At 40.9% G+C, this 13,518-nt stretch overlaps 1 protein-coding gene across 1 annotated transcript; it reads left to right on the top strand.

Annotated features, from left to right (window-relative positions):
* The first annotated feature begins 11,921 nt into the window (after window positions 1-11,921).
* Window positions 11,922-12,302, top strand: LOC145415338 (uncharacterized). The gene has a single exon (XM_080284617.1). The coding sequence runs from the start codon at window positions 11,922-11,924 to the stop codon at window positions 12,300-12,302; it is 381 nt and encodes a 126-aa protein (XP_080140743.1).
* Window positions 12,303-13,518: the final 1,216 nt, after the last annotated feature.

Consider the following 13,518-nt stretch of genomic DNA (forward strand, 5'->3'; position numbering starts at 1 on the left):
AGGAGTCCCGGGTTCGATTCCCGAGTAGATCATTTAAATTATTCCACTTTTGCCTTTACTACTAATCAGCTTTTATAGTCCTCTACAGTATTGTCACCACGGATTTTTTCCCCCTAATGGAATTAGCGTTCTGTGACCTTAATGGAACCAGATTATCTGCATGACCGGTATATTTCGGTAACTGTAACTATTGGTAAAATCTGTCTGAATCTGTCTGTTGTATATTATACTATTTCCATTAACTGTGTGTAGCTAATATTTCTTGCAAAAGGATTTTGCAATGTGCAGTAATGTTACATAATATATAATCCTGTTTCCATTAACTGAGTGAAGCTGATATTTCTGGTTAAAGGATTGCGCAAGGTGGTATAATGTTACATAATATATAATCCTGCTTCCATTAATCGCGTGTAACTGATATTTCTGGTAAAAAGATTATGCTGGGTGCTGTAATGTTACATAATATATTATACTGCTTCCGTTAACCGCGTGTACTGTATATGATGTTTAGGGCAATATGATTATGTTGATGAGGTTTAAGAAATTATAAATAAGTTTCGGCAGATGTCACGCATACTGCATGAATAATAATAATGAACCCATTGCGATATATCACATACGCGACATACTTGATATGTAACAAATCTAAGGTGAGCCAAAAGTCCCTATTATCGTCCTGGTCATTCTCTGTGAATTGGCCCTGGTAGTGGTAGAGAATTATAAATACTGCTGAGGCAAGGGATTAGACATATTATCTTTATGGTGTCACTGTAGGATTCTAGTTGAAAATATGCCACAGCGATGTCTCTCACAGTGTGTCACATATCACCATTAAAAGATGTTTGGAATGACGTATGCAAATTGGCATTCGTCAAATAGTGGCAATGAAGCCTAAAATTTATATGTTATGCAGGGAACGGCATAAATTTACTCTAAAAAAATATATATACTGCTAACCACTAAACTGTGTGAAGTGTGTTGCTAACCCCCTCCATATGTGTAATTTTCTGAAGAAATATGATGTTTCATTTACGTCTTCAATCAATTTATACTTAACCACCAGTGCTACGTTTAAAACCAAGCAAAGATCTTTCCTTCCTCTCACTTTTGCAACAGACAAGAAATCCGTAGATAGTGTTGTCTCGGGGGTATTGATGACTTAAAATCAAGGTGTATTATTTTTTTTAATGTTTATTTCTACGCTGTTTCTGATCAATGTTAATGTGTAGATTCCGAATAGGGTATTTGTTTTTGTGTAAATCTATAGTTAAAGGAATTATGCAACAACATATGTATCTTACAAGGACAGAAACTGCAGCTTGTTACCATTTCGAGAATGTTGAGAATGCAAATGAATTTATATATTTCCGGGTGTATATTATGAATATAACTAGAAAATGAGCAAACACTAACATCACAAGGAATGCAGGGCACGCGGTATCTAGAAATGCACTTTTGATCTTGACTTTCTTCTGTAGCTGTGATGACAATCGCGCAACAATCCCCATATGTAATCTCCCATCATAGCCTCGTTTCACCTGTCCTGATATCTGGTTTCCATCAGCAGAATGTCCTGGTGGAACTGTTCGCCATGCTCCTTGCTGACTGCACCTAGGTTGCTTGTGAAGAAATCAAGGAGGGAATGCAGATACTGCAATTTGATTGTCATTCTGCATCCAAGCTGGTAGAATGAGCCGATTAGGTCATCGACGAGCTGTGCGAAATATGGTCTCCTCTGGTTGCCAAGTAAACCTTCAACAACCCCTCAGAAAGCATTCCAAGCACTCTCCTCATTATCGGTCATTATACACTGGAGTTCACGACTTGCAAACATTCTTCGAACTTGCGGCCCACTGAATATGCCACCCGTCACCGTTGCCAAGCTCAGCTTGGGAAAACATTGATCGGATATGCAGAAATGCATCGCCATTATTGTCGATGGCTTTCACGAATTGTTACACAAGACCAAGTTTTATGTGTACTGGTAGTAGCAATGCCTTTTCACTGTAGATCAGTGGAGCTCTCAAAACATTGCACGAGCCTGGTATGAGAGTCTCTCTGACAGGCCAGTCTTTCCTCATGAAATGTGCTGTATCGCTCCGGCTGCCCCACAAACATAAAAATCATGAGTGGTTCATATAACCGCCTTGCATTCGAAGTAGGAACGAAATCACTTTGAAATCCCAACAAACCTCCCAGTTGTGATCTGAGTACTTGATCTTCGTCAGACAAATCTTCACATTCTCATAGCCTCCTTTCATTTCCACAGAATGTGCAACTGGAATTGATGGGAGTTTGTTGCTGTTATGCAAGAGTACAGCTTTTAGGCTCTTCACTGAACTGTCTCTGAAGAGTCGCCATTCTGAGGCATTATAATCCACTCACGTGGCTTGGAACAAACTGCTAACATCAAAACAATAACACAACGAGGTTTCTTCACAAAATTTGAAGAAGGATCCAATCCTGCCATGGCGATTCCTATAACTCAACTTGCAACTGATATCCAGCAAGTTCCATTCACTTAGACGTGATGCCAGTAGCTCAGCACTGGACTTCGTGAGTCCTAAATCTCGGACTAGTTATCCAGTTATTGCTAATAGGGAAAGTGTGGAGTGTTTCCAGAACATTCTCCAACATATGATTCATCATCACTTTCCCCTCCGTCATCGATGATGCCTTCATAGTGAATTTCTGTGTCCGCAGAGGGACAGGAATCGCAAGCTCATCGTTGTGAGGCACCGGAGAGATCAAAGAAGGCAATTTGGGATATACTGTACAGTGTCCTTTCTGCCCTTAACGCTCTTCGCACCACTTATATCAACCATGCAATTATAACAATCGTCGTGGTGACTCGAAAGCTCTCACCACACTCTCGGAACTGCAAAAGGCATCTTCTTTCTTGCTCATCATAGCTAAGCTTCAAGTACAGAGCCACAGCTACCATAATTGTAGTGTGGAGCCCCATCCTTATCTTGATTGCCCATTGCCACACCAAATTATGCTTTGTATGCACAAGCAAACTTGGTATCAAGGTGGATTTTGTGTTTGATCACCTTCGGTCCAATATATTCTCCACATACATAACAAAATGTATCAGCTGACAGCTTGCAAGAACGTCTACTGGTCATTCTCATCAATAGAAACACCTTTAGGAACAACTCAGTAAAACGTCAGTCAGTCAAACTAGCAACGTGAGACTAGCTCATCGAATGTACTAACTCAATCCGCGTTGCATAACGCAATAATGGTCACAATAGCGACATCTGCATGAACGCAGATGGTGTGTGTGTGTGTGTGTGTGTGTGTGTGTGTGTATGTGTGTGTGTGTGAACGATACATCAGCCATCACATCGGCTTGCGGTAACAAGACTGGAAATAAACAATTGCCAGTTGTTGACAAAAACCTACAGATAGACCAACAAAACATACATCACTAGAATCAGTGTGGAAAACAGAGTGTAAGAAGAACCGCTCCCCCCCCAAAAAAAAAAAAAAAAAATGGAAAAACAAATTCTTTGTTACACAGTGTTATCCCCTCAGAGCACACTTTCCGTCCATTTGGGTGGCAACACAACCGGGCTTTTACTATATATATTGCACTTATGTATGCACTGCATATGATCATGTACGAGTAAACATATATCAGTAATGAATACACTAGTAGACCTACTTCCAACGAATGATGGAATGAATGAAGACGTTCTGTTCATGACAATATGAATGAAATTTTTGTGCAGGTCGTTTCAATGTAAGATAGAAATCAAAATTTTTCAGGCTTGAATAATGAGTCAAACGATTTGCAGCTCATTTAACTGGGCATTAATGTGTTCGCGTGTTACAATTTTTGTATCCCTCCTGCTAAATAATAATGATGATATTCCTTTACCTTTGTCATGTTTCGGAGGAACCTCTGTATTGTGATGATTATTTTGATTAGGCAACCACCAGACGATTTTATTAAAGCCAAGAACATTGTAAATGAGTTTATGATGGCAGTGACTGACCTTTACCATTTGAAACCCGTTCGTGAACCGAAATAAAACTTAAGATTTTCCAAGCCTTAAAAAAAAAAAAACAGATAAATGAGACTAAAGATCCATAGTTTGCCTATAATTGTAGTGTGTGTGTGTGTGTGTGTGTGTGTGTGTGTGTGTGTGTGTGTGTGTACTAATAAATGAATTCAAAAAGTTTGTATTAAGTTTTAACCCAACTCGGGGGAACGTTTCAGGGTAAGCTAACAATGAAGTGATTAAGTTTTCAGAACAATCAGTTACAGGTGCAGGTCTCAAGGCAAAGTCAAATTTCGACGCATGTGCGTGTTTGATAGCAAATTAAACAATTTTGATGGTATCTTAACCAAACATGGTGGAAGAGATGGCTGTCAGCCAAGATGTAAGCCACATGACAAGATCAACTTAAACACGGTTTGTCCGAATTGCACAAAACTTTGTGGAAGGACTGAGGATAAGGCCTCAAATAAAAGGATTTTATTTCTTCAACAATCAAAGGTGAATATCACCGGGAAATATCAAAAAAACATGAACCCAGGGCAAAGCCAATTCAGCTTTGATAAGATTTGAGCTAAACTTGAAGGAACTGTCAAGGGACAAGCCAGAACGGAAAGAAAAAAAAATGAGTACAATAAATCAAATGTGAAAGTTATCAGAGAAGGTCGAAACTCAACCCATGTGCAGGTGTGTGGAGAAAAAAAGACCCAAACGATTTTGATTTGTCTTGGGTTAAATTGGTGGATGAGTTGAGGATCACTCAAGAGGGTGGTGGCCTTTTTTTAAAAGAACAATTGGTCAATGGTCCAGCTCACATGGCAGGGTCATCCTGAAATGTTTTTATGCGATGTAGGCTATACTTGGAGGAAATTTTAAGCTTAAAACACGGATCAAGTAATTCAATTTTGAGAAGACCCTGTCAAAGATTAAGGTCAAACGTAATGATCAAACGTCAAGGTATCTGGGCGTAGAGAACTCAAACAGTTTTACTTTTATTTGAGCCAGTATTGGTGGAACAGTTAATGGCTAAGGAAGAAGGAAGTAATTAGGTTTTGTCCGTAACCTGTCGAATGTCAAGGTCAAAGGTCAAAGTCAAATATTGGGTCCTTTGGCTAATAGGCTGGCGCTGATGTTTCACTCTTTGAGTGCTCCCTCGTCGTTTACTTTTGTTAACTTCAGCTTTTTAATGTTAGTAGAAGCGATCTCTACTACAGTCCTTCAGTATGAATGATCTCATCAAAGTAAACATAAATCGTTAGGTGGGAGAATGAATGAAATACGAACTAAGCTATAGGAGATATAGTTTACTTACTTAAAGGGGTTTACAATTTTGACTACCATGAAGTATGATAAAACAATGAGTCAGTCGCTAAAACAACTTCAACTTCTTTACTACTTTGGAGTTTTGTTGCATCTTACACTAGTACCACCAGAAGATTTAACTAAATTTAGGAAGGTCCTTTCTTACTGGCATGGTTGACAAGTGTGAGAAATCTGTGTAAGCCTGTACAATATCGTCTGGAGGTAATATCAATAAATAGAAAGATACTTGATCAGTCTGAAGGAGCAAATATCACTTCGAGTACAAACTATATATATGATTTGCTCATTATATACGTCCGGGGACGTCCATTTCCAGGATATTCTCTGTTTTGTTTTTTTCTTTTTTTTAGGTTAGGAGAGACTTCGAATTGGGAGGGTCAGATATGCCTGTCATTTATTGATTGCAAGAGGTCGTTATTATGTATGATTAAACTGTACTGAATTTTTAGGGAATGCGGTTTAAAAAAGAAGGCACCGGACTGAAGAGCTTAATTTTACCAGGTAATGATGCTTTGAGTATTTGTTCTTCCAGTATTTCTTACTCCTGCTACAAAATACCTATCTATCTATCTTTCTATATACCTAGGCTGCTTCCCCCGTGGAAAGGGAGGTAGCCGAGACAAGAGGACACGCTCCCAAATTCACTCAAACACATTCATTCGCATCTTAGCCCCAAAGGGGAGAAGGGAGAGATCCTCACCACACCACACTGCACGAGGGTCAACTGCGCAGTGCAGTCAGTGACATCAGCAGGGCCCGACAGCAGAGCTGGTTTTCCCCTGCCACATCATGATAGACCCATCCCCTTACCCGCACCTGACCTGGTCAGCTGATCAGACAAATGCAGGAGAATATCCCCTCAGGGCGTCGTCATCATTTATTCATTCACAGTTTCTCTCCATTCATTTCTATCATTTATAGCCACTCTTCCTTGCTCAACAGACATCCCTCTCGCATCCAGTGCTCTCTTCACACTGTCCAGCCATCCTGTCCGTGGTCTTCCTCTCAGCCTTACACCTCTCACATCAGATATAGTTATCGTTTTCACCAATTGTTCTTTATCCATTCTCTCCATATGCCCAAACCATCACAACATCCTCTGCTCAACTCTACCAGCCATCTTCCTAACAACTCCAGTTCTCCTTCGCGCTTTAACATTTCTCATTTGATCCATGTGCGTCACTCCACACATACTCCTCAGACACCTCATCTCCATTACATTCAAACTTTTCCTCTCTGCTACACCCATATTCCATATTTCAGCCCCAAATAATGCAGTCGGTACCACAACATCTTCATACAGCCTTCTCTTTACATCCATTCTAAGCGAACGACATCTAAACACTCTTTTCATTCCTTCCAGCACCATTCCTACTTCATTCATTCTAAACTTCACTTCTGCATCTGTTCTTCCATCCACAACAACATGTGACCCTAAACACTTAAAAGACTCTACCTCCTCAAGCAACTCACCATTCAAAACTATATTCATCCTACTACCATCTACCAACCACGTACACTTCATCACTTTACTCATATTCTCATTTAATTTAAATTTCCTTCTTTCACACACCCTTCCAAATTCCTCATCCAACTGTCTCAGTCTCTCCTCTGAATCAGCCACCAGTGCAGTATCATCTGCAAACAGCATCTGCTTCAGATTCCACTCACTACCATCAACATTCACCAGATTCAGACCTCCACATAACACTCTTGCATACACCTCCCTTACAACACCATCCATGTAAATATTCAACAATCAAGGTGACATCACACATCCCTGTTGCAGCCCCACTCTCATGGGAAACCAATCACTCACAGTATTTCCCACTCTTACACACACTCTACTTTTTACATAAAAACTTTTCACTCCTTTTAGTAACCTACCATTAAGTCCACACAATCTTAAAACAGTCCACAAAGCCTCCCTATCAATTCTATCATACGCTTTCTCTAAATCCATGAACGCCCAAAACACATCCTTACCTTTCGTTAAATACTTTTCACACACCTGTCTCACAGTAAACACCTGATCCACGCATCCCCTCCCTCTCCTAAAGCCACACTGCTCATCAGCAATCACTCCCTCTGTACCCTCTCTAATTCTCTTAACCTGCAGCGTCCCGTCGACGTTCTTTAATGTCCTCACATTTTGTCACTGCCAATCCCGTCGACGTACTTTAACTCGCCACAATTGCAAAGTCCATAATTTGCACAATTTTAAAAATTCGCGCGAGATTTTCGATTCGCCCACCAAGCCAAGCCTCCCCTACCTGCCACCAGGCGGGCAGCCTCCCAGAGCCCGCGTGACCTGCGTGGGCCCTTGTCTTGGTCACTCACCTGTTAGCAGTGACCCAGGTCAGACATGGCATGTAAAGGTGTCTCTGAGGACGAAATACAATCCGCCCTGGATGCCTTCACTGGAGATAGTGATTCTCCACTAGATGACGATGTGGAGCACGTGGTGTACATGGGCATAGGGGAGACGAGGTGGAGCCGCTCCCCAGCACGTCTTTCGCCCCACAATATTCCCTCACTTCCTCCCCACAGCCCCAGGATGTGGGGAAAGGAAGGAAAGGGAAGGGAAAGGTTAAAGGAAAAGGGAGAGGGAAAAGAAGTGCGAGTGCTGAAGGGCGCCGCTCTCTACCTCCCAAACCTCCCCCACCACCCTCCCCTCCCCACCCTGATGAAGGCGACGATGGGGACGAGGCTGGAGACGGCAGTGTGTCGTGGAACTGGGAGGATGGGAGTAATTTTACTCCCATCATTCACCCTTTCACTGAGGAGTGGTGGTCTGGTTTGTTACGAGGAGTTATCCCTTATTTCATACAGTACGTTTTCTTTTGTTGTGTATCATGAATGTAATGAATATTATGTTTATTATTGTATAATGTGATTGTATATTGTGTTGGAGTTTATCTTTGGAGAATGTAGAAATGAATTAATATTTGTGAAGTTGTTAAGGGTTAACATGTAAGGTTATGTTGTTGTATTGTGATCCCGTTAGTGAGAGATATGTTATGTATGTACGAGGGGAGAGTGCGTGGCTTCTCTCTCTCTCTTGGTGGCTGACGGCGTGTGAGGAGCTGATCTGGGTTTCTGCTCGGGTGGGCGTGTTGGAGGAGACACGTGGTGATTTTGGGAGAGCAGCGTGGTCACACAGTGTGAGGTGTTATATAAGGGAAGTGGTGAGATAATTATGTGAATATATTGATGAGTATTACTTGTGGGAGGAGAATATACAGGTGATGGAGAGAGAGCGTGGTGTGGGTGGCCACAAGAACTATGGTGCACGTGGTGGTGTACTTGTGATAGTGGAGATTATTATTGTGTGAACCATTGTGGAGCATTTGTGTGGTTAATATTATAGAGTAACATGTGAGGGAGAATGGTTAATTATTTTGAGATTATGGTTATTATTGAGTGTCATTTGGTGTTGAGATCATTGTGGGGATATAGCATAAGTGATCTAAGCATATTCTTTATTTTGAGTATCAGAGTGTTTATTTGTAAATATATGTAAATAGTGTAGTAGACTATTTCATTATCATTGATGGTGTGATGGATGATACAGTATTTGTGGTGGAGATATTTCATGTTGCTATCCAGCTGGCCCGGGAATGAGGAGTTGCAGGCCGAACGAATTTCTTGCTGTACCTAACTATTGCAGCGTGCTTGAGGAGTGAGGACAGCTGGGGACGTAACAGAAAATTGGGGGCCTGTCCGGGAGATCTTTGTGATTGTGTGCCACTTGTCCATGAGCCCAGTGTGTGTGACCAGGAGAATCTGCCTTCCTTGCCAGCCCTCCCCTCTGGACTACTGTGTTGTGGTGAGCCTTGAAATTATTTGTAATCATGGCAGAGAGTAATGTGCAAAACTTTGTGAGCAGTAGGGATGTACATTTTCTATACCAGTGCACAAGAGAAGAGCTGAGGGAGTTAGCATGCATTTATGGCATTGAGTTAAAAACTAATCTTAAGGAGGATATGCAGAGAGAACTGATAAAGGGTTTGATGGAATCTGGCATTTTGGGTAGAGAGCAGAGTGAGTGTGAAGAAGAAAGTATGGAAAAGGATGAAAAGTATGCAGAAAGAAACAAAGAAATGACTGGTAGTGAGATGATGGAATGGAAAGTGAAGTTAATGGAGATGGAGATAATGTTACAGAGGGAAAAGAATCAAGAGGCTTTGATGAAAGAGGCTTTGATGAAAACAGAAGTTGAGAAGGAGAGAATCAAGGCTCAGGTGGAGATAAAAAGGTTGGAAGTAGAAAAAGGGGAATACAGAGGATATTCAGCAGATATAAAGATGAAACTTATGCCAGAATTTGTAGAGGAAGAGGCTGAGGATTTCTTTATACAATTTGAGAAAATTGCTGAATTGAGAAGTTGGCCAAAGGAAGAGTGGGCTTTGTTGGTGCAAGCTAGATTAAAGGGCAAGGCAAGAGAGGCTTATGCTGGTTTGGGTATTGATGAGTGCAGTGATTATGATGTTGTTAAAGAGGCAATTTTACAGACTGTGAAGGTGGATCCAGAAATTTATAGACAGCGTTTCAGAGACGTTGGAAAGACACATAGTAACACCTATTTGGAAGTTGCCAGAGAGAGATTGTGCTGAAGTGTGGTAAATGGTTGAAATCTGAGGATGTGACAAGCAAGGAAGATGTGATACAGTTATTGATGTTAGAACATTTTAGAAATACTTTAAAACCAGCACTGAGGTATGAAATAATGAAACTAGACATTAGAAATGTGATTGAGGCTGGACGTAAAGCGGATCAGCTTGCTGTTGCGTATGAGATGAGCAAAGGTGCTGATAAGGGTAAATTTAACCAGAGCTGGGTTAACAAGTCCACCAACTCTTGGGGTGGTAAACAAGGTACAGCTAACCAAAACAGTTTCAAGAACTCAAATAATTTTCTGAAATCTAATGTTGGACATGTTCAAAGTCAGGCTGTAGAGTCACCTTTGTTTAGGAGTGATAAGGTCAGTAATGCTTCACATCAAAATAAGTCAGGAATCAAATGTTATAAGTGTTGTGATTTTGGACACTTAAGTATAAGTTGTAAGAAAAATCAGGTGCAACCCAAGTGTCTGCATTGTGGTAAAGTAGGTCACAGGAAGTATCAATGTTATAGTTTGAAGAATTCCAAGGAAGCTGGATTGACTGTAACTGGGAAGGAACATGTAGAACAATTGTTAGCAAATGTATGTACAGGATCCAAGGTGTTACCTGCAGTAGAGTTTAAGCCATTTATCACCAAAGGTCGGATGAAGGTGGGTGAGGGACAAGGAAAGGAGATTGTGATACTGAGAGACACAGGAGCTAACCTGAGTCTTGTACGTAAAGGTATTGCAGAGTGGAGTGATGAGTCCTTTACTGGTGAAAATGTTGTTGTTAGGGGTGTGAGTTCTTCAGAGCTTGAAGTACCAGTACATTGTATGCGGCTTGAGAGTGGATTTGTCAAAGGAAATGTGAAAGTTGGAGTAAGTGAAGGATTGCCTGTGTCAGGAGTGGACATGCTATTAGGGAATGATTTGGCAGGCAATAAAGTTGTCCCTGAGCCTGAAATTGTGGAGAATCCTGAGGTTGACCAGGAAAGTGAAACCGTAGACCCAGAAGTATGTGAGGATGGTGAGAGACTTGAGGAGAGTATGATTTATCCAGCATGTGTAATGACAAGGGCTAGTGCTAAAAGAGCGGAGGAAGATGAGGAGTGTGAGTTAGACCTAAGCTCATCCTGGCTTTGTGAACCTGGAGATGAAGCAGAGCAGGTGAAAGGGAAGGAAGTAGAGACTTTGCCAGATTTTGTTGTGAAAAGGGAGGACTTAATTGATGCACAAAGGAATGATGAAAGTCTGAAGGCGTTGTGGAGTGAGGCTGAGAGAGGAATTCTTGATGGAGATGTGGGATATTATGTGCAAGACCAAATTTTAATGAGAAAATGGAGACCTGCTGATAGCCCAGTATCTGATCATTGGATGATGAAGACCCAAATTGTTGTCCCTAAGAAGTACAGAAGTAAGATTTTGGAATTGGCCTGCATGAAGATAGTTGGTCAGGACATTTTGGTGTAAGAAAGACTTTGAGTAGAGTGACAGCACATTTTTATTGGCCAGGTGTAAAGATGAGTGTAACTAAGCATTGTAAGACTTGTCATACATGTCAGGTTGTTGGTAAACCTAACCAGAATATTGTAAAGGCACCACTGCACCCTATTCCTGTTGTAGATGAACCATTCAGCAGGATATGTATTGATGTTGTAGGTCCTCTACCTCGTTCTAAGCGAGGCAATGAATATTTGCTAACTATTATGTGTATGTCAACAAGGTTTCCAGAGGCAATACCTTTGAGAAGTATCCATGCCAAAGTGATTGTGAGGGAGTTGGTGAAATTTTTCTCATGGGTTGGACTCCCGAGAGTAATTCAGTCAGATCAGGGCAGTAATTTCACTTCAAGGTTGTTTGGTCAGGTGTTGAAAGAGTTGAGGATTAAGCAGCAGTTATCGAGTGCCTACCACCCGCAGTCGCAGGGATGTGTGGAAAGGTTTCACCAAACTCTAAAGAAGACTTTAAAAATATACTGTACTGAAATGGATAAGGATTGGGATGAGGCAGTGCCACTAGCTTTGTTTGCCATAAGAGATGCTGTGCAGGAGTCCACTGGCTTCAGTCCATTTGAACTTGTTTATGGACATGAGGTCAGGGGACCTCTGCGTATGTTGAAGGAGAAGTGGTTGGGAAATCATGATGTGCCAAATATCCTGGATTATGTTACTATGTTTAAGGAGAGATTGTTGAGAGCTAGAGAGATTGCATGTGAGAATTTAAAGGAGTCACAGACTAATATGAAAACCTGGTATGATAAGAAGGCACGAGATAGAAGTTTTCAGCCTGGTGATAAGGTGCTGGTGTTGTTTCCATTGCAGGATAATCCTTTTGAAAGCAAAATATTGTGGGCCTTGGGCCATTAAGGAGAAAGTCAGTGATGTAAATTACATAGTCAGAACCCCAGGGAGACGGAAGGGAACTCAATTGTGTCATGTAAATATGATCAAGCCATACTATGGTAGGGAAGAAGTATTGGATGTAAATGATGAAGTAAATTGTGGTAATGTTGTGAAGGTGGAGAAGAGTGATGGTGAAGATGATGACTTGATGAATTGTGAAGGTCAGAGTTTGGAAAATTCAGTCATATTAAATAATTTGGATGAGAAGTTGAAGCATTTAGATAAGGATAAGAAAGGAGAGGTAAAAAGAATTGTTAACAAGTTTAGATCTTTGTTTCCTGATGCTCCTAGAAGAACCCATGTTATTGTGCATGATGTGGAAGTAGAGGATGTAAGGCCAATTAAGCAACATGCATACAGAGTGACTCCACAAAAGAGAGAAATTATGAGGAAGGAAGTAGAGTACATGTTGAAAAATGATTTAATTGAGCCAAGTAATAGTCCATGGAGTTCACCCTGTGTACTTGTACCTAAGGCTGGAGGGAATAGTTACAGATTTTGTACTGACTTTAGAAAAGTGAATACTGTAACTAAGACTGACTCATACCCTATTCCCAGGATTGATGACTGTATTGATCAGTTAGGAAATGCTAAGTATGTGACAAAGTTAGATTTGCTTACGGGTTTCTGGCAAGTTGGATTAACTGAAAGGGCTAAGGAATTGTCAGCATTTGTTACCATGGATGGGTTGTATCAGTATAAAGTTTTGCCATTTGGAATGAAGAACAGTAGCAGTTGTTTTCAGAGATTGGTTAATGCAGTGTTGAGTGGAGTGAAGTGTTGTACTGTATACATTGATGATATAGTACTGTATTCTGATACATGGGAGGAGCATTTGAAGTTGTTGGATGAAGTATTTAGAAAGTTAGATGATGCAAATCTCACAGTGAATTTGGCAAAGAGTGATTTTGTGAAGGCTTATGTGGACTATTTAGGATTCAAAGTGGGACAAGGACAAGTGAGGCCATTGGATGCTAAGGTGAGAGATATTCTGAACTTTCCTTCTCCAACAAATAGGAAAGAATTGTTGAGGTTTTTGGGAATGAGTGGGTATTACAGAAGATTTTGTAAGAACTTTTCAGCCGTTGCATTGCCATTGACCAGGTTGTTGTCAAAGAAGGTGAAATTTATGTGGAGTGAGCACTGTGTGGAGGCTTTTAAGAAAATTAAGGATATGCTA

Source organism: Coenobita brevimanus, chromosome 13 (assembly GCF_032717465.1).
Source record: "Coenobita brevimanus isolate Jiangsu-jjx chromosome 13, ASM3271746v2, whole genome shotgun sequence".
Classification (NCBI taxonomy): Eukaryota; Metazoa; Arthropoda; class Malacostraca; order Decapoda; family Coenobitidae; genus Coenobita; species Coenobita brevimanus.